Here is a 26589-nt window from a genome sequence, read left to right as displayed (position 1 = left end):
GTCCCTTAGTATTTAAATAGGATCCCATGGGTCCCAAATTCGATTAAAACATTCGCCATTGCGGCTATGCAACTATTTCTGCCTTATATAAACGCTGTGTGCCCTTCTCAAAATGACAACTTCAACACCAATCACTATTTTCACTGTACATTGTGGGAACAAGCAATTCCTGGATATGGAGCCAAATGCAAAGTTCCAAGTGGATGGCGAGTCTTGCGCCATCGTTGACAGTTGGAGCAACCCTTCCACATCCGCCACGACTATCGGAACTGAGGAGCGAACTCCTGTTCCGCCGAGTATGCCATTTCTACAGATCACAACGGCGCACAAATGCAAATCAAAATCTAGGTAAGAAGAGTACCGCTGTAAGTAAAACGTCTTTACTTACGCCATATTTATAGTTGGATGTTCGTCTTCGGTCGTGATGAGAACACTTGCGATATTCGCCTCCTCGGAGACCGATATGACGGTATCAGCAAGCGACAGTTTGGAATTGAGATCGATCTCAAGTACAGTACCCTCATTATGAAAAACCTGAGCAGAAATACTACTCGGGTGGTTTCACAAAGTATAGGTACGTTGGAATTACGAACTCAAACAGCGATTCCTGAAAATGAAGACATAATGGTAGAGGTTGGCCAGAACATCATCACGATCCGACCTCCGGCTCAAACCCCAGAATATCGTCACCAACTGAGAGACTATTGCGCTCAACTTGCGCTACAAGTTCCATCTATCCAAGACTTGAACGTTGAATCAAAAGCGAACACAAGCGCGAGCACTCTGGGTTATAGTTTCGGGGAAGAGCTGGGGTCCGGGACCAGTGCTACCCTCTTCCGCGCAGAACCATGGGGAGAGATTCCTGAGCACGGTTCCGCAGTCCGGACTGGAAGCTACTGCGAGAAGAGCCTCGCCGCTCCTCAATTATGGCACAACCCGACGGGTGATTTCGTAGCCAGCGACCTTGGCGTGCCTGAATATCCCACTGCACTCCACAGCTTGGCCGACACAGAACCATGGGGAGAGATCCCTGAGCCCTATTCCGCAGTCACCGCATTGCGACACAACTCGATTGGTGATGTGGAGGTCGCAGACCTCGGCATCGAGTTTGGGGAGGGGCCTGTTGACCCGGAGTTGAGGCGCTACAATTCTCCGGCCGATTTATTCAACCCTCTCACCTCGGGATCTGCTGCCCGAGAAGCTATCGACTGGAGATGGCGCCATTCAGGCCAGCATACCCAATTTAACACTGTCCAAGTTGCTGAAGCGGAACGAATATTTCCCGCTACCAAGGAAAATGCATATATTAGCCGAAACTTCCAATTGGACGACCACCCCCAGCAACAGGGGCCAGAAAACCAAAGCGCATCTGCGACGGCCCAGGAAGATGAAGACGCCGGCACCGGAAGTCGAGACAACATTACTTCACAAGCTGATGCAGTACAAGCCGGACAAGTCAACGGCCAGAAGGCTTCAGACTATGCAATCTTGCACTTGAATAATAAGTCGATCGTGTGCATACCGTCGAAGCAGACTGTTAATGCATCTCAAATCGTCAGGTCTCACGGCATCTCGAGACATGTCACGACTAAATATCTGTCTTCGCACCCTGAAGTCAAACGAACGTATGTAACGGGTCACCATACTGTTCAAGGGACATATATTCGGATTGCCGATGTGTCTGAATTTTGCGATCACCTGGAAATCTCTGATTTGACGGATGATATCAAGTCAGTCTTGGAGGCCCGGAAATATGTTTGCGATTTCCCAGGCTGTAAGCTAAGCTATAAAACCCGGGGAACTCTGACACGCCATCAAAAGTGAGTACATGTATCCCGGATGATCGCACACCAAAGGTGAAAACCACAAAAAGCCCAGGGCTGACAAAGTTGCCATAGGAGACATAAAAACCCTGAAATCTTCACCTGTTTAATATGTCAAAAACAAGAAACCCGCAAGGACAATTTTGCCAGCCACGTCTACAGACACACCAAGAACAATGGCGGTTATGCAAGGATCAAATATCACCCAAAGGCAGAGAATTACTTGCAGTCCATCAAGAACGGCGAACCTATCGAGACGTTAGAGTGATGACTTATCGTGAATAGGACGGTGACTTCACCCACGTGGGTTAGTCGTGAGTTGGAGGGCTAAAAAATATCCGGGTCATGCATTTAAGTTTTCGGGGATAGAAAAGTGTAAATATTACGTCGTTTTGACCTTGTTGATTTGAGCTTGGCCTACCAACTGTCGTCCCCCAAGTAGCTCTAATTGGCTCAAAATAAGGCAACGTTCCAATACTAGCTGAAAATCTTTATTCGCCGACGCATTTTCCAACGTTTCCGACTGACCGACGTAGGTGTAGCTGCCGTTCAAATCACAAGTCGTCTTTTTTAGACTCTCCTGTCAGTTCGAGTCAGGCCACAATCTGCTATCAGGCGTGATGAATGGATTTCACAGGTAAATGGCAGGGCCGGAAGAAATCCGTATGGTATTACGCGCGATTTTATAAGACAGTTGAAGCGAAGTAACGATAGCTATTAACGCTCAAAGGACCATTTTGATAGCACCTAAAACACTTTAATCTCTCGTCAAACAGCCTGACCGCACCCTCAGGCTTAAAGCAGCAGCAGCAACAGCACATTTCCGTATATAAGGAATGCCGATGGTTTTTATATCCTAGAACATGCCAACAAGCCCACTGATTAGCCACCGAGACGCCTCGTCCAATCAACTTATTTTACAATTATACAACACGTTCGTGTTCTGGTCTGAATGGAGATGATTGCCGTTGACCGCGGTTTGCATCACAATTTCTAAGCTGGAGTCTGGTAGCCGTGACGACTCGCAGGGTGTTAAATAAAAATTAGGTAAAAACGGCGTGTATACCACCCTTGTCTCTCAACACAAAGACAAACAATAAGACGCGACTGATCGGCACGTTTGTTTGCTTTTATGTTTTGGGATATACAGAGCAGAAATTTATCACGCGTTGTGGAGGAAGCGATTTTCAAGTGGATCATCCGGAAACAAACGAGCTCTGAAGTACTTGAGCAGCGGGACTGGACTGGGCTGCGTCTGTCGCGGAACAGACTGCCCATAGCCTGGCCACTCGCTAGTTATTTCTGTCTTGGCTGCATGCGATGAATATGCTTTGGCCATCTGTTCGTGGATGGCTGCTTGCTTATCCAGGGGTCAGTTGGTGAGCAAAAGGGGGAATGTGGGGTGGTATTATTGGGTCTGCGAGGCCACATTTTGTGCTCGTCGATTAACTGTCCCCGATTTGTGAGGCAAGCCGGGAATTCATTGGCGCTCATAGGCCTCTGAGGGTCTGCAGATAGTGGGAACAACCCAATTACAAACGGGTATGAGTGTAAAGAAGGCACAGACCTTAACCACATTCGCTGGACAATGACAGACCCCGATATCATCCTCTACCTCTACCCTATCGATGGCTTGGGCAACAAAGGCGCCTCTTACGCTATTTCCCTGCCCGAGAATAAGTCGAGGTTCGTCCCAGCGGCCGCCAGCAGCAGCTGTAACAATGTTCGCCGCAGCCGTCACGACAGGGATGCGACCGAGGAGCCCGAAGAGCGTGGACGCTTCAATGGGGACCCTTGTATCGTGCTCAGGCTCAGCCAGAGCACCTGAAGCCGTCTTGGTGTCGTAACAGGACGTGCACCGGACGTCGACTTTGTGCTGCCGAAACTGCCGGGAGTTAGCCGCTTCCACCTCTCCTTCACCTTTGACGACCAGAATCAGCCAATTGCCCGAGACCTGGGCTCTCTCTGGGGCACGAAATTCACTTACGATGGAGAGAAAGGCGAGCGCCAGTCCAAATTAGTTTGCAGGAGACAGCATATCCTGCTGCATATAGTGTGGTGGGTCCAAAGGCCAAAGACTTCAAGATTAAACAAACGGTACCCAGAGCAACATCTTTCGAGACCCGCTCCTCCCTCTCCTTTTTGCTGCTGACCTCTCGGATGCCTTTCGAGACCCGCTTCCTCGCCCTCCCTTGATTATGGTGTTTCCCGATTACCTTCAAGACCCACTCCTGAGCCCGTTCCTTTCTTGGAGGCTGCGTCAAGAAATAAGGGTGGGGTCCTGGAATGGCTGTAATAAGAGACAGCATCGCTCCCAAATCCCTTTTTGTGAAAATTCCACGCATCACCGTCCTTAGCCGTCAGGACTTGTCTTCTCATTCACATCCATATATGAATTTTTACATGAATTCTATATCCTCAATAATCTCACACAAGTCATGGAGGACATGGGAACAAGATTCCTTCAAGATCGAGTAAGAGCTGCAAAAGCCAAAGCGGATGCCCTTAAAGCTGAACTTCTCCAGGCTGAGCATGAGTCGGCACACCTAGCAAGCGAAATCGAGAAAGCTGAACGACGCGCATTTTTGGAAGAAGAGAAAAATGAACGGGAGACTCAAACCAGGAACAGTATACGGAAATTTCTCCAGGAAGCAAAACTCCCTCAGAAATTGCCGCCAAGATCTTTCCGTCGTGAAGCAAACCGAATTGCGGAGTACTGGGAAAACCATGGACTTGAATCAGGACTTACCTTCACATCGTTAATGTGTCTCTGTCAGGCACTACCGAAGACCGATTGGAGTCTATTAGAGAAGTATCCTGATACATTTCAGGAATTATCTTCTATGGTAAATCGTCGTTTTCAATTCAGTTGGGAAATGTGGGCATGGTATTGCAAATTCCTTGATCCTGCACGGGTGGAAAGCTGCGCTTTTGGTGAGTTGTCTCTTTGCGATTTTCTTTTCTAAGCCAGACGGCACGGCAAAGCCGTCCCATAATGTTTTTCTACCTTTTTTTTCTTTTCTCTTCTTCTTTTTTTCTTCCTTTTTTGCTAAGCTAGCAGTTTTCTCACACTCCTCATAGGAGCGGTTTACGACGCCTTTAAGCATGATGTTCCTGGACTGTGTGCCAAATTGCAACGTTTGCACAGTAAGGGGCTTATCGGGACAGAAATCTATGAGCCGCCTTCCTCGAGTACCCATCTCGCATTTCCCGGAGCAACGGGGGCAGATGACGGGACGCTCGACTGTCGCCCAAAACTGAATCAGGGCCTAAAGCGAAAAGAGTTGGGCTCAGGAGGACCATTGAGAAGTTTAGTCTGTGGAAACCAAATCGTATCATGCGACGAGCCCCAATCCGACCAAAAAAAGTTCACCGAAGCGGCAGCGGACGGAGGTCGACAAGCTACTCGACTGCAACAATCACCTTGTAAACGCACTGCCCCTCAACCACAACGCCATACATTAGCACATTTTCCAGGAAAACCATGAACTGGGAGCAATTAACTCTGAGATGGAAATATAAACAGAAAAACTATTTCCGACCGCTTCCCACTGGACCATCAACTCGCCCATCATTCGTTTGCCCCCGGGCTGGCGCAAACGCATACTATTCGGTGTCAGAGATCAACAGGCTGAGTTTACGTAATTACCGCTGAACGGTCTCGTACTGCTTGTCGCTGCCTCATCCTCTTTATTTGATTTTCGGCACTGCCCTTCAAGATCAAATGAGACTTGGTGGTAGCAGAGAAAACCCTCGCCCGTTTATTCTTTACCGCGTTGACCTCGAGTTGTTGCTGCTTCTTCCTTTTCTCTTGAGCTTCGGCATAAGGTCGTGGATGTTTTTGCGTGGCTGGCGCAAAAACGAGCGATTCGCATCGATCCCCACCCCGCTGCTGGCCTAGTGCGACGGGCAACTTTTCTGTATTCTTGTTTCTGCTTGCCCCTTCAGCAGGCACGTCCTCGCATATTGGCGCCCTAGATCTGAAATGTTGCGCATAGAAAGACAATCCGAGGTTGTTTGCATAAGTCGAGCCCACAGGGACATGTGAATTTGGCTTATGCCGTGGACTACCCATAACAGCTGACGAGGATTGCAGCCAACCAGAAACGCCGCCATCCATGTGTGGTGCACCAAACAGAGGATTTGAAGGCACCTGATAAAGGGAGGTGGGGACAGAAATGAGCGAGTCGACGCTTGATATGGCTGGGTGTTGCTGCTCGTTTTGCCAGCACGGCATAATATGTTGAGCTTCCCGAGGCTGCACTTCGGTGTTTCCAAGGTCCGTCTCAGACAGCTGTCCATCTGCAACTTCCTCCGGTTTCAGGAACTCTTGCATTATCGCGTCCCAATTGAAGACTTCCGCAGTGATTTTCTGACTTGTGCCTAGATCTTGATGAGCCTGCAAAACTCCAGCATTTACGGTGCCAAAGTTGCTACCCACGCCTAAACCTGGAAGCCCGCTGTTTTGATCGCAGATGCTTGTATCCGGGAAAATGGAAGCCGATCCCGGTGCTGGTAGGGCGCAGCCAAAATTGCCCGGGGCCACGGATACGGGCACATTGTTTAAATGCGGGACGCCCCCCGTAGAGAAATCAAAAAATCTGCGGCAATCTTCCATGGTTTTAAATTCCGTTGGGCGGTCCAGTGTCGTCGCTGTAATAATAGTAAATAAGAAAAGGAGGCCTTATATGCTTGTAGCTAGATATTTAGGTTGGGAAATTACTTTAGAACGTGTATTTAAGTAGGAATTCTCGATGATTGTCGTCGTAGGGCTGGGTGTTGAGAGCAGCAATTTAATACTAGGACACTCGCTGCATTTCGGCCGATAGAAACGATAGGTAGCAAGAGGTTACCTAATACGTATGCATGTGTCGTATTCGCCCGAACGACCCACCAGCAGCATAACTTTAGGCAATTTATCCTCTACCGTGTACCTCTCGATGCACCTCCAAGGACCCACCACCTCCCGGCCTTCTCGATGTAACCTCCAAAGACCCACCACCTCATGGCCTACATGACGGATGATTTCATAAGACATTCAAGCCATGTGATGAGAAGAGCTATTGCTTGAAAGCCTACCGGCTATGGGGGTGCAAGGTAGTTCCTGTAACGTATCTGTGTAAATTTTCTACAGTAAGACAAAACAATAATGCTTAATGAATGTATGGGCTACTAAACCGCGGTACAAAACAACAGGTTTTGTAATTGACAAAGTCCAGAGTACAAGCAGTGATACGTCGTGAAGTGGAAGCTGATATGATTTATTTTTCGTATCCTTCGAGAGGTGCAGCGTGAAGATCTGGGGCGGTGGGTCCGTGGAGGTTGCACCGAGAGACGTGGCGGCCGAAGAGGTATATGTAACCTCAGAGGACCCACCATTCCCGGCCTCCATCCGCCTCAGCCTTTAGGAAAATGGAAAAAAGCGAGACTAACCGTGATGTTAAAAACTGCAAGGACCGAAGCGCTTACACAAAGCGTCCTTGTGCTAACCGGTGAAACTTTGAACAAAGCTGTATTCCCAAACAATTTCAACACTACAAAGAAACACTGAAGTTTTGGACTAGATTTGTCCAATGTTCCAGCCGATGTTCAAACCTTGCTTCATCTTCTCAAGAAAATCGCCCAGGTGTGGGTTCTCTACCACAAGGCCTGAGGTTATATTCTGTGTCGGGCCTCAAATCTATAGCTCCAGTAGTAGATTCGTCACTCCAGTGCGAAAATCCCTTCTGATGAAAATCCGATAAATCCGTTGACTTGGCCAAGTCAGACGGAGCGCATGAATCAGCTAAACCCACAAAACCACAACAGCCACAATAGCCATCTCGATAGGCACTTCGTGCTTTAGTCTCGTCAGCGAGTAGACTATCAAGAAAGCACAAAGTACCCAACAATTACTCATACATGTTAAACCAAAAAACAAAGCCGGATTGTTATAACACTTTGCCAAGGAACTTGGTATAAGCCAGATCCCGGGGACAACTGGCGGCCGGAAACGATCAAGGTCGCCCAAAGCAGACTTTCGAGGGTATGGACAACCCCGGTTAACTCGTATGTGTGATTACCCCCTGCGCGAGTATGGGTGTAGCCGATGTGAAGAAGCTGGCATCCGAAACGATCAGTACTGCTACTAGGAAAAGTGACTGCATCCACACTCCAGCTCCAAAGCAGCCATGAAAAAGAACATCTGATAACCGGGTACATGCTCCCTGTTCACTCAGTCGATAGATAACCAAAACAACGCGCCACCCGCAGGCAAACACAAACTTCGCCCAATCAACTTGAAAGATGAACGTTAGACAAGGAGGCCTCCACAAAGGAGAAACTGTGTAGCTCACAAGTCCAGATCCCACCACACCTGCTCTTATTGCTCGCTGACTAAGGTGGGACGAGCAAACAATGCATACTGGATCCACAAAGAACGCCCACAAAAGAAGGATGCGGCCAAAGCATACGTATCGCATGCAGCCAAGGTGGCAATAAGTGAAGGATTGCCAGGATATGGGCAGTCAGTTCCGTAATAGACGCAGTCCAGTCCCCCTCTCTCTCCTATTGCGCGTGCTACGTGCTGCTCTATGTATCCAAACAAGCCCGCCTATCAGTCGCATCTTACGGTCTTGTCTTAGTGCAAGAGTGGTGGGAGGGTCGTCGCGAACGCCGGTGCTGTCTAAGCTCCGGCTGTAGATTACAAGTCGTCAGGCTGCCGAGCTCCAACTTATGGATGTGACACAAGGCCGTGACCAGCGGCAATCGGCTCCATTTGGACGCGAACGCGAACGGGGTATATCATTGCGCGCCAAAAGCCTCGCTGAATCGTGTCCATCTCGCGTCAAGAGGCACCTAGCAAATCGTCTGCACGAGCTTTAGGGGGGATGCCTTTACCAATCAGGTCTGGTAACAGAGGGCAGCTGTGTTCGAAGGATTAGTTTTCGGATAGGTAGCTCAGTATTTAGGCACTTAGCTCCCACAAACCATACTCCCTAACTAACCCTCCCCCCCCCCCCCCCCACCAACCTCCCTCTCTAAATCACCTAACTCATCTTCCTTCTATGGATGAAGTGGACGAAAGTCCTACGAGCCCTCGCGGAATTCCTGAAAGTCTAGGCGACGTCAGCTGGTTGCTTTCACGCATTGAACAGCAAAGTCGTTGTCCACGCAACGCTGCGAGCTGGTTGAATGAAGTTAAGAGCACAACCGCGAAAATTTTGTTCGAAATCAGCTTTCCCACCTGGTTCGCATATCGTCTTACGCGGCATGCAGCTTTTTCAAATTCTCATTTTGAAGGCAAATCTGAATTGAAGGCAAAGCTACACTGGTTTGAGGCGCAGGGTGAAGAGACGAAGCTGGGACTCGCACGTCAAGTTTCAAATCTTTTGTCACCGAGTGCGATAAAGAAAATCAACACTTGGAAGGATATGACACAAAACAAACGAAAACGTAAGTCCGTTATTATTCATGAATATGACTCGCAAGCTAACAATAGGTGGGGAGTATCGATGAAATTGAGGATGACTGCACCTCGGCGACGACGACAACTATAGCCCCGGAGACCGCTATCGCCTCTCAGTGCATGACTGCAACGACAGAAAGTCTTTCTGTGTTCCACCATGCGTCTCTCAACGAAACTCGCAAGCTGTTCCCGCGTCGTATATACAATGCCATAGTCAGGTCCGCTCCATGCCCTGGTACTATAGCGGCGTCGATTACAACAATCAGCCCAACTAACTCAATACAACAACCATGCCAAGTCGCGTTTGAGATGCGAATTAAGCTTGCATCTGCCTACATCCCAACTATTGCGAAGGATCTTTTTGACGCCAATGTTGTTGAAAACAATGGTGTTATCTCCTTACAAACCCCGACGTATACCGTCGTGCCTTCGCCATCTTTAACGTTGAAAGGATGCCGTTTGTTGGCTATTCCGGAAATCTTTGGTGTAGAAGTTGCTGAAGCTATACATGATAGCTTCATTTACCAAGGCGATATCTCCTACGGATACGACACTACATCCAGTGTCAAGCATCCTCCACCATTCATGGGTCAGACCCACCTTTGTTAGCGATTCACACCCAAACACACCAATAAGCTTAACAGCTGAAGAATTTTCGCCCTCCGGGCGCCGGTCGTCATGGCCTCACCAGAGGTCTCAAACCGCCGCGCGCGCCCGCAGAGCACGCCGCAGGCTTTGCCGCAGGGCCAGGCCGAGTCGGGACACGTATCTCTCGACACGCGCACCGCTAACGCGCCTCAGCCGGCTGGCCGCGGAAGGTACTCCAGCCTCCCGGCCCTGGCCATCAAAACACTGCAGCAGGAGTTGGAAAACGTGGAAACAGTCGGCAGCTGGCTCGAAGAGGTCTTTGCAGCCAAGCTCGAAAGTTTACAGGCCCCGGAGGACGCCGCGCTTAGGAGAATTGTTCTTGAACTTGACGACGTGATCAGCGGCTGGTTCCTCAGTCGCACCCTCCCTGAAAAAGAGCGTTCGCGCTCCCCGTCGCGTTCGCCGACCAGTTCCAGCGAAAGGCGCAGCATTTTAATTACGAGGACGGGCACGGCGTCGTCGGCCTCTAAAGGCAGAGGCACGCCCACTAACAAATCGGTCACATGGGCCGAGCGAGCCGCCACGCCACCAGCGGCGGCCCCAACGCCAATTTTAACCCCGGCCACGCGCTCGTACCCGATACGTACGACGCCCGGCAATGCACCTGACAGCTCCGCAACTCCCTCCCAATCGGGCCGGAACCGCTCCCAAGCCCCGAAACGTTTGACAGAACAGCCGTCCAACCGCATCCTGATCCGCGTAAATGACAAATTGCGGATGGTGACGAGGGAGCCATACGCGGTAACGACCAAACTGGCCGAATTGGTCTCGGTGCCACACAGTGAAATCCCAAACGCCAAGCGTACCCCCACGGGCTGGGGTGTTACGGTGGCCTGAGGAAACACGGCAAAAACTCCTCAACCCCAGCGCGGTCAAGGCCATTATGGACGCATTGGACGCGCGGGAAGTCACTGTCCCGACAACCTGGCACACATACGCCGTCTCTGGAGTGCCCCGAACGCTCAATTGCCTGGACGGAAGAAAGGACGTACATGAGGTAATCCAGGAGGAGATTACCGTGGCAGCAGGCCAGCAGCCAGTCAACTGGCATATTTCCAAACATGGTTACGACCCATATACGGCTGAGGGCACGTGGATAGTGTCCTTCCTTTAACCCGTAAAGCCCTTTCAGCTTTTTGGAGTGTCGAAACGTGCGCGGAAGGTTGAAAAATCACGCAAAATTACACACCACCACGACGGTTGCCAGGGATATTGCGAAATACGTCGCTGCGTACGGCAAGCGCGTTGCGGCATATGTGGTGAAGCAAAACATGCGACAGAGGAAGAGCCGTGCAAGGCAGCCCCCAAATGCGTCAATTGCCACGGCCATTTCCCATCCGGACATGAGAACTGCCCTGCCCGACCTTTAGTGGTAAATGGGAAGCTTGAACGACCTTCACAGCGTAAACTAAAGGGGATCCGCAGAATCGGACGTGCCAACCGTGCCGCGATTATCAACGACCGGGCTGAGGCGGCCCGCCGAGAGCCAGCACCTGCAATCCCGGTCCTAAACACCTCATCGCAGCATTCGCAAACCTCGAGCTCCCGATCGAGCATTTCAAATAAAAGAGCGCGGCCATGCGAGGCGGCAGGGGCGGACATCCGCAACTTCCTGCAGGCTGAACAGGAACATGTGCACGACGAAATCGTTTGGGCAGCCGAAATGGAGGAAGACGCAGCGGCTGCCGAAATTTGCCCCGCTGATGTAATAGACTTGGAAGCAACCCATCGATCGATATGACGAAATACTCGCTCGGCAATATGCAGCGGGAATGCCTCGACGTAGTTTGGGCCAACGTAGGTAAAAGGATGGGTGTGCATCTGAGCCTATTGGAGTTGTGCCACCAGAGAAAAGTGGACCTGGTTAACGTTCAAGAGCCGTGGTGCGGGCTAAATATAATTACACAAACGCACCCGGGCTATAATGTTTTTGCGCCAGTGGACGAATGGCACGCCAACATTTACAAAGCCATGACTGGGCTCCGGCCCCGGGTGCTCACCTACGTCAAGAAGGGGGCAGCCCTAGGGGCCGCACAACGACGGTTACCGCAGGGCCAAAATACGCGGGACATACTCTGGCTCGAAATTAACGGAATATTGTTTGTTAACGTATATAAGGCTCCGGGCACTGAGGCCGCGCTGGAAATGGTATGCAATACCGTGCCAAATGGACCCACGGTGCTAGGCGGCGATTTTAACGTAGCGGCTGCTGCATACCAGCCAGGCCGCGCAAACGCACGCGGAGGGGATCAACTGACGGCATGGGCGCAAGCCCAGGGGATGAGTTTTACAGGAAATATCGGCGTGCCCACCCACCGCGACGGGGGTTTACTGGATATGGTCTTTTCCAACCTCCCCAGCACAATAACTGTGGTTGACAGCAGTCTTTATACAGGCTCCGACCACGAATCCCTTTATACCACGCTGCGGACGCGCGGCGCCCCCCGCCCGGAGGCGGTCAACGTTTCGGTTAGGGACGACCGGCTACCAAAGTTCGCGGAGCTACTTGCTTTTGGCATGCAAGATATGCCGGACCCGGGATCCGCGGCCGATGGCTACGCATTGGACGCGTGGGTAGCTGAATTTACAACTTTATAAGAGCAAGTGACGTGGGTCGTGGGTACGCCGGCGGGAAAAAGGGGCAGCTCGGCTCCCTGGTGGACCGAAAACTGCCAGCGGCTCTGGTCCGAATTCCAGCGGGTTAAACGGAGCGCTGTAAATAGGGCAGACGCCTTTGCCGAGGAAAAAGCCTATACGAAAGGGGTGCGGGCCGCGAAGCGGGAGTACTGGAGGCACCGGATCGACCAACTGCGCGACGATAAGGATTTGTGGAACATGGTGGGCTGGCTGGGAGCCGGACCACGCCTCCGGTCCCCGCCGCTGGTTATTAACGGCGAGCAAGTGAGCGAGCCTTTAGCAAAAGCGGAAGCACTGCAACGGGAGGTGCTTGGCCGATTTTCGGCGGAGGATGACCTGCAGGGAGACCCCTTGGAGGCCTGGTCGCCGGACGAGGCTAAAATCCCTTGGGACACCCAGGTTGGTGCGGAAGAGGCGGAGCGCTCCTGCATTGGAGTTACGAGCACGTCCCCGGGCATCGACGGAATGACCGTCCGGCTATTAAAAGCCGGATGGGCTTCGTTGGCCGAGCCGGTGCGCAGGCTCTACCAACGTTGCCTGGAACTCGGACATTTCCCAACGCTTTGGAAGAAGGCCGAAGTCGCGATGCTACCGAAAACGGGGAAGAAAGACCGGAGCAGCGTTCGATCCTGGCGGCCTATAGCCCTCCTCTCCTGCATCGGAAAAGGCCTCGAGAGGCTCGTTGCACGCCGGATAGCTTGGGCCATACACGACAACGGGCTCCTTAGCTGCACCCACGGCGGTGCCCTACCCAAACGATCGGCGACGGATCTGGTTTGTGCCCTCGCCCACGATATCGAGCAGGCTTTAGCTCGCGGGGAGGAAGTTACCCTTGTCGCATGCGACGTCCAAAGCGCCTTCGACGCCCTCCTCCATGGGCGATTAATACGGAAAATGCGGAGCCTTGGGTTTAGTAAAATGCTCCTCAGGTTCGTGATTAACTTTTTAAACGACCGCCAGGCCCGAGTCCGGCTGGAGGGTACGACCACGGGCTTTAGGCGGCTTGGGTGCGGCACCCCGCAAGGGTCTCCCCTTTCCCCGATCCTATATATGCTATATTTGGCGTATCTCGTCAAAAACGGTACGAAGTGGCGGTTGGCATACGCAGACGACGTGTTTACATGGAAATCGTCACCCTCGTTGGAGGAAAACGTACGTTGGCTGGAAGATAAACTCCGGGATATGCACGAAATTGCGGCGGAAGAGAAGATCCATTTTGCAGCGGAAAAGACAGAGGTGATCCATATCACTAAGAAAAGGCACGGTCGCAACCCGGAAATCCGGATTAATGGTAGAACGGTTACCCCGGTCCAACTACCGGGCGGTCGACGCGGACAAAGCGCCTCCGGGGCCGAGCGCTACCCGGGCATGCGTTGGCTTGGTTTTTGGTTCAGCCGACGGCTAGACGGGCGCCGCCACGTGGCCGAAAGGGCTGCCAAAGCAATGGCGGTCGCTGCCCACCTCAAGAGCTTTGGGGCAGTAAGATACGGACCGCCTGCGGCTGCACTTCGCAAGGCAGCGGTGGCATGCGTGGGTTCCTCGGCCACCTACGCAGCCGAGGCATGGTACAACCCAGCGCACAAGCAAAGAGGACTCCTCAAAGCACTGAACAAACCGCTGGTTTTAGCGGCACGGGCAATCCTCCCGGCGTATAAAACCACCCCCTCGTCCACTGTTCTCAGGGACGCAGGATTACCCTCGGCCCGCGTCGCGCTGGCCTACACCCGCCTGAAATACGGCGCCCGACTAAGGCTCGCGGACAAGGGGCACCCCCTTGTCAGCCGCCTGCGTGAAACACCTCGTGCCCGCAACTCGGGCCATTCGGCCACAACCCTGCAAACGGCTGCACAACTTCTCCCGCGGATCCGGAGATTAGAGTTGCGCGCACCTCGCAATGCCCCGGATTCTCGCACTGACCCCACCGGAGGAGTCCCGAAAGAGGAAGCGGCCCGCCGCTTTATCGAATGGCTGGACATAGTATCACCTGACGATATCGTGGTATATACGGATGGTTCGGAAAAACACGAAAACAACTGCGTCCAAATAGGGTACGGATGGGCCGCTTTTAGGGCGGGCCTGGAATTTGCCGCAGGCTCCGCATTTATTACGCCGGAAAACCACGTTTTCGACGCCGAGGCGATTGGCGCCCTAAAAGGGCTACAGGCGGCAGCCAAGGCCCAGCCAGGCGCCCGGATCTGGATTTGTGTGGACAGCACCTCGGTTATTTGGGGTCTTAGAGGCGACGCGCCGCGTTCGTCCCAATGGGCCTTTTTGGAGTTCCATAACCTTGTCGATTTACTCCGAAAATAAGGTACCGAGGTTCGGGTCCGTTGGTGCCCTGGGCACCAGGGAATCCCGGGAAACGACCGGGCTGACGAGCTGGCCAAGGCCGGCTCTGCCGGACCGCCGGACCCAGACCCGAGGGCTCAGCAAACCACGTATAGCGGTGCCGGCACGGTCCTCAGAGCCATTCTTTCGAATATAGAGAAGGAATGGTGGCGTAAAGAACTCTGTGAACGGTCCCCCGCATATAGGGAATGGAAATTCCAATACACACCGAGAAAGGAGCCCGAGGAACTGCGTTTGCCAAGACCCCTACTGGGCCATTACTTGGCCATGAGGACCGGCCACGGCGATTTCAAAGCCTACCATAACCGTTTCAACCACCAGGATGCAAACACCTCGTGTGCCTGGTGCTGGAAGCGGACCTCCCCTGAACACCCGGTGCACTGCCGCTTTTCGCGGGCGGTGTGGAGAAACTGGCCGTGGCTTGATAACGAGCGGCCGGTCGGGCCGCCAGACCGCGCCCAACGCCGCAAATTCTTCCAGACAAGCTTCGGGCAACCGAAAAGCTTTGAGGCGTTTTCGATAGCCACCAACTACTTCAGCGCCCGCCCCAGAGCGGCCCGCCAGCGCCCCGCGCGCCACGAACGCACTTTACGTCTAGGGACACCGATCGTAAACGACTCGAACTCTGACGAGGAATAGACTTACTGCCTTTTCACCCACACTTCACGGCACAAGCCGTTAGACGAACCCTCCGTGCACCTTAGGCACGGGGTCGCGTCAGTGAACTAACCCCCTAAGCAGGACCGGGCCCGAACCCGGTCAGGCACGATCCGCCTCTGCCCTCCTTGTTTTCCCCCTGTGTAAATAAAGAAGATAGAACGCGCGCCGAGATACCCCTCGGGAGGTTGCTAACGGCCGGCTAACAAGCCGGGCCGAGCCCGGCGTTAACTAATACTACTACTACTACTACTACTACTACTACTACTACATCCAGTGTATCAATGGAAATATGGGGGGATATTAAGAAGAATGCTGTTCTTTCCCTCTTCATGGGTCTTCGTGAAGGGTATCAAATTACCGAGAAACTGTATCAACTCATTCAGTAATTTCTTCCTCCCACCAATTGCCAAGTCTGCCGCCTCCAATGAAAATCGCCGTCCCTTGTGGCAATTTTCCTTGCTTGCTACAGTTTTCGTACTTTTCGATAGGTGTAATGTGGTTGTTGCCTTCATAAACGTAATACCAGCAGTCCTTAAAATAAACCATTTGCCCTCTGCCTTCGACCCACGAAGGAGGGTTACTGGCGTGTGCGGGAACCTCTTTTGTGAGGTTTTGGCAGTTGAAAGGCTACATAGGGTTAGAGATGCTGCAAAATTTGATCGATTTGAAGCACGAACCATTTTGAATGCTGCTTGTCTTCGAGACAAACACTAAACAGCGGGCGTGTACAGAATCGAGGCCCGTAGGGAATAGAGAGCTGATTTTTAATTATGAGGGTAGTGTGCAATGGGTTTTGTAGACGACACGTCATAAATATGACAGGTGTCCTTGGTTAGCCGAAATTCTAGTTAACGTCACTTGCTCTGACTTCATAAAACTTAGTCAGCTGAGACACAGGTCAAAACGGATGACTGCGGACCCTCTTCTAGAGAAAATAATAGAATGAACTCTCCGTGATAGCTTAAAATGTGAAAGGGCAGATGGGGGACTTGGGGTAGAAGGCGAAAGGGTATGAGTCAATTTGCATCATGCATCACACATAAATAGCCAAAGTAGTGAAGGAGGTTAGTCAGGTTGCAAGATAGCCGCGGTGCCGAACAAAGGTGCACCCCCACTTTTTCTTACCTTACATTAATGAAATCAAAACTAACTTAAGGTCCAACGAAGCCCGTCCGCGCTGGGTAAGAGGCAGTGATTGAAATCTCGACCGAATAACACGTCTGCATTTAAACACACTCCCTCAGCGCGTAAAGGGGTGGGGCGCTTCCCTTTAGACCTTACTAACCTCCCTCAATACCCTCCCTCACTACCATCCTAAGGGGTATGGGAGGGCGACCATCATTTATTGCAGCCATGTGATGAGGAAGCGGACCTTCGTCCGTTTCGCAGTGAGTTATCTTGGACAGATCCGGCTGTCGGTTGGGATAAACTGTACCAAGGGCCATTTTGTCGTTCCTCCTTCTGACCTTGTCAGCGGGTAAGGGGTCAGGTGTTTATTCTACCACTGATCCAATTAGCCAGAAGAAACGAAGTCTGATTTCAGACGGATGAAGGTGAAAAAAAAGAAATCGGTTGTACATCCTTGGCTTCCCACCCTAGTCTTTCGATGCAACCCTAAGAGTCCATACTCCTCTTTCGAAGCATTGCCGAGCTTGCCGCTGTCTTGATTGGCTATAGGATGGATGGAAGCTCACTGTAAGCACAACGGAGGGTGTAAGGCAGGTAAGGAAGGAATGCGTCTGCAGGTCACAAATGCAGCACCGTTCGCACCCTAGTGGGCACCTGGAAACTGGCGTCCCTGTCTTGCATGTCTCCGTAAAGCCATGCGAACCTCATAAAGTGCATTGTAGAATTATCCGCTTCTTGAGATTACATATTAAGCTGCTGCCAGGTCTCCTAATTCAAACTGGGTTACATGTAGGCAAGCAAGGTCACACACGACTACAGCAGACTCTCTTCTCCGATCCAGGCTGTCCTGTGCGCCAAGGATATAATGCGTCTAAGCAGCGGCGTTAGCGGTAACCGCCCGTCATCCTCTGGGCCTATGGGGTTTCGACTGCGGGAGGTTGTTGTTCTTTGGGATCAAACCCAAAGCCGCCTATAACCCTGAGATGAAAAAGAAATTAGACTTGAGCAGGTAGGCTTAGTCTCATCGGGTTAGTTTCAATCAATCAGAAACGCTCGACAAGGGTTGGCTGTCTTCATTTATCGTTCAGATTATCTCGGCAGGCTTAGTTGTAGCCGCTTCGGCTGATGGACCATCTAAATCTGGCGCCATTAAGGGAGGCATCCAAAGCCAGGTGCGTCTCTAAGTTATTAAAAGCAGGGTGGACAAATGTGCTTCCTTTCTCTTGTTTTTCAAATTTAGCCTACAACGTATGTTCACGGCCACCTATCGTTATCATCCTTGGCGGAAACGAAATTAACAACACAGATGCTTTGGCCTCCTACTAACTCCATATACTTAAACATAATTCGCAATTAATATTCACCAACAAAACCAATAGGAGTGTGCAGGCCTATCAATTCCATTGCAAATCCTTAGCAACGAAGTGCCATTTCGCTCAATCAACCAGAGGAACGACATGCAGTAGCGCGATTATACAGATAACACGCTGATAACGCGTACTGTTTGGCGCCCCGGGTTTGCGGCTATGGCGCGGTGTGGTTTGTTGGTAATGTGCAAAAAGGGGCGGTTCGGTCTTGCCCGCGGATGCCATTGGACGGAAGGACCTTGGCAGGCGAGTGCGGTGTAACAGCACCTGAATAGAAGTACGAGCGACCGTCGGTGCGTTACTCCGCCCACCATCAATCAATCAATGCATTCTTGTTTATCGCCCTAACGCGTGCTGATTGCAAGAATGTAGAGGAGTCAACCTCGTTCTTATTCGTCTTTAATGTTTTGCAGTGGCGCGCACGGACTAAAAGTGGTTGCCCCAGGGCAACCACTTTTAGTCCGTGCGTTTCCACCAGGTGATGCTGCGAGTCTGGAGAAGCCTAAGCCTGCTGCTGTATGCGCTCCGTCTGACTTGTCCGAAAACTCCACCCAAAAGTACTCAGTACAGTGATCGCTGTGTGGGGTCAATTCGTAGGTTGAATGACGGATCGTGTAGGTTCTATAACGTAGCCCTATTTTTAACATTTGAAGGGTGGGTTAGCGCGTAGCTATAATGCCCGGGCGTAGCTGGCCTGTTAGCGGCAATGTGAAGCAAACCAAGTGGGTCCTTGAAGGTTTTATCGAAACATCGAGACCCGCTCCTCCCTCTATTCAATAACTGTGGGGTTTCTCACAAAGCTCACGCGCAGGCCTCGAGTAAGAACATAAACAAGCACAGCAAGCCACAAATCACGCTAAAGAGATACCAGAGATAGCAAGCCCACAACGCGGAATACTAATCACAGTACATTTTGGGGTGTCGAGGCGCGTCGCGAGAGCGGTCATGGAGCGGGTCTTGGAAGGTAGCGCAGGGAGGGCTCTCTCGCCTCGACACAGATGGTGTGTTGTCTGATTTGGTTTGGTCGAGTGAATTTCGCGATAATTGGACCTGAAGCCTTATGACACTGTCGAAGCTCTGACCGTAGTAGACGCCAACGGGCCCACCATGCAACCCCCGCGTTCCAAAGCTCCACTCCCCCATGCCCTTGGATCAATGCCAAACAAGCAACCCCTATCAGTCATTGCACAGGCTCCTTGATGGTTCTAGGCCGTACCTTATGATGGTGTGAAGGAGCAGGCCTGTCGATTGTCCTTTTTCTGAAAATTTGTTGTGGCATAGTAATATATTTGTTTACAATCTTATTTATCGCTGACTACATGTTCAACAGCTGCTTGCTCGGGTTTTATACAAAAACGTTCTTGAAAAAAAAGATAAGGAAAAGCACTTTGAAAAAGCTCGCGGTGGTTAACTCGGAGTAGTGGGAGGATCATGAAGAGCGACATCCGACACGTATCTGGCCGCTGGGCGGAGTCCTCCAATGATGTCACGCATTGTAATACGTTTGCGGCAGTCGCTTTCTGTCATCTCGTGGACAAGTTTGTCCATACCGTCGTGGTCTCGTCCGTCCCCGTCGCCTCGTACCGCATCACATTGGCCGTCACGGTGTGCTTTTCCTTTTCGGCCGCCGGCTGCGTGTAGTAAAGTGTCTGGATCCGATCCAGGGCCCTCTAGGGCAAGCAATCCCCGGGCATTTTTCACCCGTTTCAGCCATTGAACCATGGTTTCCCTCGCTCTGTCGCGGTTTGGACCTTTCGGACCAACGACATGAGAGATTATCCATTCGGCGGTGGTTTCCGGGAGCGGAAGCAGTTTGAATAGAAAAAGTTGCACTACGCCCAGTGCCCAGACGTCGCCAGGGAAGCCTCGGCCGGGATTTGATGCCGCAAGAAACTCGGGTGGTATGTACCAGGGCGTGCCCGCCGCGTAAACATTGGTCGCCGTATCTGGGCTATCGCTGCTGAGACCAAAGTCGATGAGGACAGCGCCGCGGGTATCGTTGTAGAGAATGTTGCCCGGCTTAACGTCGTAATGGGTAATGCCTTTAGAGTGGACGTAATCCAGAGCTAGGGCTATATCACGCATAATGCGGCCTGCGACGCCCCGTGAGCCTGTAAACAGGTTTTCGGGCCTTTGTCGCCAGGTAGGGTGTGCCAGTGACGGTCCTTCAACGTCCTCCATGTATATTGTGTGGATGCGTGCGTCTGTTCCAAGCAGCTGTACAATGAAACGGGCGCCAGCCGTAGTAGCCATCAGCTTGCTATGTATCCTGGTTTCGCTCTGCCAGACCCTGGCAGCAGCTTTAGCGTCACGCATCCCTTTGCGTACCGTTTTTGCAACCATGTCAACGTTTCCATGACCCGGAAAGGAAAGCTGAACTTTTCTGACTAACGATGACTTGTTTTCCGCCAGTTTTTGGGCATATGTGATGGAATATTCCTCTTGAGGGTGCGATCCTACGAGTTTCAGGGTTTGCCCAGGTCTAAGGGACACGAGAGGGTGTTCCAGCTGCCGCATCTCAAAGTCGGCAACCGGAACGGTATGCTTTGGCACCAATGCTACCGTGCTGCTGGCCTTCGCACGTTTCGCTGGCAGGGTAGCTGACGCGGATCGTTTCCTGCTCTCCGGCTCGAATTCTTCAGCATTATCCCTAGCAGGGAGAAAACGCCGTGGGAGAACCAAAAGTGTGGTTGTGCGGCTGACATCGGGCGCGGTGAGGTTCCAGGCGCCAGGTTCCAGCTCCGCGCTCGTCCCTTTGTAGACAATAATATTGTCGGGTCCCGATTCCTTTTTGAGAACGAGCGTGGGTGAAGATTGGCCATTTATCAGTGTGACCTGGTCAGTCTCGGGATCGTAATATATCTCGAAGTTCACCTGCGTCGAGCCTTTGCAGTGTATCGACACTTTGCACGCGACATGGAATATGGATTGCGCAACAGCCATAACTTTTGATATTTCGACGCTTTCTTCCCCGTCCCCGCACACAAACTCCAACCATTGGCTGCAGGAGTCGGTATAGCTCTGATCATTGATACCTAAACCGACGTGCTCCAGATGAAATGCATCTGGGTCTGATGGATGAAAGACCAGCCGGGTCCGGTTGTCTTCCTTGCTCAGTTGCAGCCACCGCAAGCGCTCGGGGACAATCTCGCCCATGACATCTTCGGTGCCTCCAGGGTGAGCAGTGGGCGGGTTCGCGCAGCCCTTGCCTTGATTTTCGCTGGCGATTTGGCCATTGGTAGCTTCGGATCGGTTTACTGTTGCGATAGTTGAGGTCTCCTGGTACCTCGAGTTGCTGGAGGAGAAGGGGTTGGTCAACTGTGTGGAGAAAGCCTGAGACATCGTGGTGGCGAGGAAATGCAAAAATTACAATTTCCCGCGTCTTTGGATCGGACGGAGGAACAGGACGCTGGGGCATCCATATATAGGCACGGCATCGCTCCCACTCCGCCTATATTCTTGTAAGCGCCGTGATTCTTGTTAGTGCCGTGAGGTAGATCTCTAATGAGTGATCGGATGTGGATACTCTCCCCGCTTTACCAGGCTGCAACCCCATTTTGGGCGACCCACCTTTCTTCAATTCCTGGACCACTACAGACCACGCGCCCTCATCCTTGATATTCTTTGGGCAGATTTCCATCCTTCTATTACAACACCGTATTTGACCTTAATACCATAATGGACGGTCAGCGCCCAACTCAACCCGATCTCGACAATGCACCTCAATGGCGCTGGGACTCGTGGAGAGTCGGACTCGATCCTGAATCGCTTTTCACGACTTTAAGCGAACAATACAACAAGGTCTCTTGCGACATCCAATCCCCCGAAGCGTTCCATCACGACGTATCCTCAATCGTCCTCCAGGCGAGAAATCTCGAAGACTTCCATCATAGACTGTCGAAGCGACGCGAGGAGCGCCTGCGCGAGCTACGAACAGCCTGGACTCGAGTCATACAAAACTTCTATGGCTGGCGGCCAATTCGACTTGGCCAAGATGAGGACCCAATATATTCGGCTTTCGGAAAAATGGTTGGGAACTTATCCTTCGAGTCTATTATTTGTTATGCCGACGCGCATATACCCGACGACCGCAAATATTCCCCGACCTTGAGCAACTTGGATCCCGAGGCAAAGCCGCTATCGCCAGACAGCGGACCTGACGCTGGCCCAGACCAGAAGGTGCTGCAGCGACCCGAAGAGCCCCGGCTGCCGGCGTGGCCGCCAAAGCCAACGACCCGGCCTGCACATGCTTTATTAACATCGCCGCCGGGATACTGCAACCGCAAACCGCTCGAAAAGATCGTGCCACCGAGTTTATTGACACCAGCCGGCGACGATGAGGACGTGACGGTTGAGTCTGCGGCTGCTGGCTCTTCCAAGAGCATACGGAAGCAATCGAGCACGGAGCAGGGAAAGGAGTGGCAACTCAAGCGGGGACAAAGCCAGGAACTGGAAGCAAAGGAATATAGCACTGCACTTAAGCCAGCGGACATCCTGTCCCCTAGCGGCAGCGGCTGCAGCAATCCAAAACGGCAGCAGCAGAGCATTCAACTGGAGTATGGGCAGGACACTGTTGCAGGCGACGATAAGGACTCACCGTCAAGGACAATGTTTGCGTCAGCAGTGTTACCACGACGAAAAAGCGCCTATTTGGGGATAACATCGTCACCAACGTTGACCAGCGTTCGGAGTTGCAAAAAGCGGCCGCGCACACCAGAATCACCCGGCAGTGACGATGGGCCGACCTGCAAAAGGAACCGGACGAGAGTCTTCGCCTCGCCGAAGTAACAAGGTACCTTGTCTTCAATACTTGTCGTTCCCCCGTCCGACCATGTTCCTAGCTTGGGGAAAGGCGGGAGGTGTAAAGACTTCAAAGATGTATGGCTGTCGACTATCGATGATACCACGAGTAGCACATGGGGTCGCATATATATAGTTATGAATTCCAGGGCGTACTGTTTGTCTTTCAACCTTGTTTTATCTTCCAGGGAACAAAAGCCAACAACCTTTCTAAGGTTTTAAATTTGGGTACACAAATGTTGACCAGTTTACACGTGCAAGGGGGACTCATGATTCTGAATGCCGCGCCAATTTCTAGACGATTTTAATAACCAAAGCTTTTGCTTCTCCAACTGCAGCCGTGCGAACATTGGTTCTGTCCCTGCGAATCTTGTTGGACCTAGTTCCAAGCCTTTTCTTTTAAGTTTAAAGCTAATTATACATTGTTTTGAGCCATTAGTTATACCATTGTACTATATTACTATGTTAATGCTGTGTTTTCGTACTTCATTTTGCATCTCAAATTATGTTCATGGCTCACCAACAATCAACCTGCAGGACGAAATTTTCGGACCCCCAACGAAACTGCAAGTCTATAACTTTAGTGTTAATCATTAGACGAAAGATCAAGTCGCCTGCACTTTTCATGAATTTCTCAGGTGTGATACCAATTCTGAGGGTCAAAAATCGCAAAATCGAGACTCTTTCACAAGCACAATTTACCGCTTGCACTTGATAACTCTCGGCTCGTGATGACCACATGCTTCGTAGTGAAAGCAACAATTGTTGCCAGCATCATCCTTTCAATATAATGTCCGGGCAACATCAGCCTATATTCTAAACCTAGACCATAGCCTCGTTGCATTTAAGAGCGATGCATTTACCAATAAGCCGTCGATGTATTGAAAAAGTGGCTGTCTACTGCACAATTATAAATTACCAGATCAACAATTCCAAACCAAGCCCGGCCGCATAATGACGAGGACAAAAAATGCGCAAAAGATGGCTCCATCATCGCGCATATATCCGAAGCTTCATTAAGACATTCTCCAGGCCATGCCTGAAAATGTGACCATTGTGTGGGAAAACAGCCTAGAAGAGCGAGCTCGGCTCAGGAATCAGTGGGTGACAAACGTTATGGGACGTTTTACGTGCCGCAACCGGCAATGCGCTAGCGGGGGCTGGTTCAGTAGGACAATGGGCATATGGATTCGGCAGTTCCGCGGCGGTCGCTACAACGCCATAGTCTACAGCCAGGAGTGTGAGCTGTGTGGTTGGCTCGGCTGGCTAACTCTCGACCGAGGCTCCCATATAGAAAGGGTACCATACTGGCTCAAGAAGTGGGCGGGCGTGCCAGTGGAGCCACCTCCTCGCCGAGAAAAAAGGGGCCCTCCCCACAAACAACAGCTTTGCGAGGGATGCAGGAGGGGTTTGTGTCAGGTTGGCAGACGCCGCATTACAACTTGATACTGATTTCAGGAGCCCTTGCTAGCTTTGACTTGCTGGGGAGTTCTTGGAAGGAACATCTGGGGATAGAAACCAATTTGGGCAATAAGCTATAAGCAGTTTTAACATAGGCGTTTGGGTGTGACGAACAGGCTGGAATGTAGATTTTTGGACGCTATGTGTTGTGAGCCCATCCGCAGAGAAGTTTAAAAATTGTCGTTTTCGACGAAATCGTAGGCCACGGGGCTCATATTTGTGAATTTTATGACTGATTCAGATCCACTCACCCAAAGAATGGTGGTGCCAGGTGCTTAGTTGTGCGATAACAAATTCTACACCCCCTTTCATCTACAAATATTCAGTTGCTTCACCAAGAAAATCCAGGAGTGGGTTAGCTATCCTGCAGGAGTCAATAGCCGCGCTGCTTCTAGGTCGTAACAGCGCCAGCGAGAAAGGATTCAGAGGGGCCTTCTCTCACTAACTTCACTGATCAGTGCTGCCAGGCCTCAACGATTTCTATCAGAATGACAGGAAGTTTCAATATAAACTCTATTCCATGGAGGAGGCCCTCTGTTGTGGTGTTACGCTATCAATGGGGCGGCAAAGCGCGGGTTCCAATGTCGCATCGTAATACATTTAGCTGTGGATCGCGGCACCACGCTGATCCCACTCAGAATAGCTTGGTTATATGTATGGCTATAATGGTGAACCACCAAACCGTGTAGCAGTTCTGTGGAGGTGCAGGTTTCTTTGGCAGGAACCCACCACCGCCGTCACACATGCCAAATTTGATGTTACGAGCGGAATGGAAACGGAGGGGCAAAAAATACAAACCATGCACAAAATTCTAACTAATTGACAGCATCGCGACATTAAAAAAGGCAAAAACAACAAAATGGGGGAGGGGTAGTTACGGTTATGGGGACAAAAGGAACGAGGACGGTTGGGACAAACAAAGTGGTATTAAATGTTTCCAACAAGCGAAATTGGGGGATCCGTAGACTTGTTGTGGGAGCCTTTCCCTAGCAACGTATTCTGGGTGCAAGATTGATAAAATTGAGGTTCTGCAAGGGTAAGAACTGCCTAGAATGCGCCTTGCGCCGTGAGGAGTGCGCTCTCGCTGTATACACTGCGGCTATCACGTGCGCGTGGCTCATCCTGATTCACGTGGCTGAGCCGGTGCGCCACCGGCTCCAGCCCTCAGGGGCTAGCCCCTTAACACTTATCGACGTCAACTTGGATTTGTTAGCCAATTTTGCTGTTCAACGCTTATTGGAGAAAACTTTTTACTTTGCTATCGAAAAGTCAGGTTAATAGCATTCATAGCAAAAGCCATCCAATCCGGCTGGCGTGGGAATCCGTAATAGAAGATGTACGTAATTCCACGATAGGTTTGCGCGGATGATGGGACAATTAAATTGGAGAGACTTCTTTTAGGCGAGGCAAGGCTGGGTTGGTATACCCAGCCAGAGAAGTGGTTTGGAACCTGAAAGCGCTGCAAGCTGAAAGGGTCGCAGCCCAGTATCCCAGCTCATTGGAGATTAAATCCCTGGTAAACTTTAATCCCAAGGTTATCAAGAGTCTCGCACAGGGTACGGTGGTCCTGAATGTGATTTGGCGTTCGCCTGAAAAGGTTCCGTAATCCATGTTAAACACTGTAATTGATCGTCTCGAAGAAGGGAATATCTTTCTGGATTAAAACTGCCTTCTTTAACTCCGGTAATCGCGATACCATCAGAATTTGGAAAAAGGGGGATTTTGTTTGAATCAACGAGATATTGCTTCATAAGTACGCACTATACTGTACGGTGATATGTATCTTCGGCTCGCCGGCACCATCCTCTTCCAGATCTTCAGCACAGAAGCAGGCACGTAGCGGTTAATAGCTTGAATAAAATCCTCGTGTAGCCTCTTGTGCTGTTCTTTCTCTTCGGCATCAGCGTAACAGACGTCCTGATAGTACTTGATCAACCTCATTGCATGGGATATCGACAAGCTGGTAGTGAAACTCGGGATCAGATTCAGATTACGGGGTTATGCGCATCAGGGTTGCCAGGGTCCAGATCGCATTTGGCGATGACAAAGCTTTACCAAAACATATTTGATACTCAGAAACGCTATCTAGCGATTCGTGGGTTTCGATGCGCTCAATGATTCTGTGAGCCACGGTTCGACCTTGGACTTCTGCGTCGCAGTAGATTGAAGCAGTATTTGTGGTGGCATGCCAGGTGTCGCTTCGTCGTGCATCGGTTGCTTTATCGTTCCTAACACGACGCTCAGTTATTTCAACATATTGTACCGTTAC

General features: G+C 51.3%; 10 protein-coding genes across 10 annotated transcripts; 7 read left to right on the top strand and 3 right to left on the bottom strand.

Moving 5' to 3' along the window:
• The first annotated feature begins 37 nt into the window (after positions 1–37).
• Positions 38–2329, top strand: MGG_02055 (uncharacterized protein). Its single transcript, XM_003708766.1, has 3 exons — positions 38–348; positions 402–1820; positions 1899–2329. Exons 1-3 carry the CDS (start codon positions 113–115, stop codon positions 2089–2091), a joined length of 1848 nt encoding a protein of 615 aa, XP_003708814.1. The 5' UTR covers positions 38–112; the 3' UTR covers positions 2092–2329.
• A 1023-nt stretch (positions 2330–3352) lies between these two features.
• MGG_16022 (uncharacterized protein) lies at positions 3353–3651 on the top strand (the record flags this gene model as incomplete). Its single annotated transcript, XM_003708765.1, has 1 exon — positions 3353–3651. The coding sequence occupies exon 1, from the start codon at positions 3412–3414 to the stop codon at positions 3649–3651; it is 240 nt and encodes a 79-aa protein (XP_003708813.1). The 5' UTR covers positions 3353–3411.
• Positions 3652–3896: 245 nt separating this feature from the next.
• MGG_16021 (uncharacterized protein) lies at positions 3897–6579 on the top strand. The gene is made up of 3 exons (XM_003708764.1): positions 3897–3920; positions 3996–4757; positions 4905–6579. The coding sequence occupies exons 2-3, from the start codon at positions 4262–4264 to the stop codon at positions 5309–5311; spliced, it is 903 nt and encodes a 300-aa protein (XP_003708812.1). The 5' UTR covers positions 3897–3920; positions 3996–4261; the 3' UTR covers positions 5312–6579.
• Positions 6580–8869: 2290 nt separating this feature from the next.
• MGG_16020 (uncharacterized protein) lies at positions 8870–9837 on the top strand (the record flags this gene model as incomplete). Its single annotated transcript, XM_003708763.1, has 2 exons — positions 8870–9261; positions 9312–9837. Coding segments are annotated over 2 exons (918 nt in total), but the record flags the coding sequence as incomplete, so codon positions are not given.
• Positions 9838–9948: 111 nt separating this feature from the next.
• MGG_16019 (uncharacterized protein) lies at positions 9949–10755 on the top strand (the record flags this gene model as incomplete). Its single annotated transcript, XM_003708762.1, has 1 exon — positions 9949–10755. The coding sequence occupies one exon, from the start codon at positions 9949–9951 to the stop codon at positions 10753–10755; it is 807 nt and encodes a 268-aa protein (XP_003708810.1).
• A 291-nt stretch (positions 10756–11046) lies between these two features.
• On the bottom strand, positions 11047–11840 carry MGG_16018 (uncharacterized protein; the record flags this gene model as incomplete). Its single annotated transcript, XM_003708761.1, has 2 exons — positions 11455–11840; positions 11047–11145 (listed from the first exon to the last, which is right to left on the bottom strand). Exons 1-2 carry the CDS (start codon positions 11737–11739, stop codon positions 11047–11049), a joined length of 384 nt encoding a protein of 127 aa, XP_003708809.1. The 5' UTR covers positions 11740–11840.
• Positions 11841–15939: 4099 nt separating this feature from the next.
• MGG_16017 (uncharacterized protein) lies at positions 15940–16244 on the bottom strand (the record flags this gene model as incomplete). The annotated part of the gene is made up of 2 exons (XM_003708760.1): positions 15940–16191; positions 16242–16244. The coding sequence occupies 2 exons, from the start codon at positions 16242–16244 to the stop codon at positions 15940–15942; spliced, it is 255 nt and encodes an 84-aa protein (XP_003708808.1).
• A 3058-nt stretch (positions 16245–19302) lies between these two features.
• MGG_02051 (CAMK protein kinase) lies at positions 19303–21539 on the bottom strand. The gene has a single exon (XM_003708759.1). It carries the CDS (start codon positions 21399–21401, stop codon positions 19467–19469), a length of 1935 nt encoding a protein of 644 aa, XP_003708807.1. The 5' UTR covers positions 21402–21539; the 3' UTR covers positions 19303–19466.
• A 145-nt stretch (positions 21540–21684) lies between these two features.
• Positions 21685–23354, top strand: MGG_02050 (uncharacterized protein). Its single transcript, XM_003708758.1, has one exon. The coding sequence runs from the start codon at positions 21738–21740 to the stop codon at positions 22845–22847; it is 1110 nt and encodes a 369-aa protein (XP_003708806.1). The 5' UTR covers positions 21685–21737; the 3' UTR covers positions 22848–23354.
• A 621-nt stretch (positions 23355–23975) lies between these two features.
• MGG_16016 (uncharacterized protein) lies at positions 23976–24296 on the top strand (the record flags this gene model as incomplete). Its single annotated transcript, XM_003708757.1, has 1 exon — positions 23976–24296. A coding segment is annotated over one exon (321 nt), but the record flags the coding sequence as incomplete, so codon positions are not given.
• Positions 24297–26589: the final 2293 nt, after the last annotated feature.

The sequence above is a fragment of the Pyricularia oryzae genome, chromosome 1 (assembly GCF_000002495.2).
Source record: "Pyricularia oryzae 70-15 chromosome 1, whole genome shotgun sequence".
NCBI lineage: Eukaryota > Fungi > Ascomycota > Sordariomycetes > Magnaporthales > Pyriculariaceae > Pyricularia > Pyricularia oryzae.
This window is presented reverse-complemented; position numbering and strand designations above follow the sequence as displayed.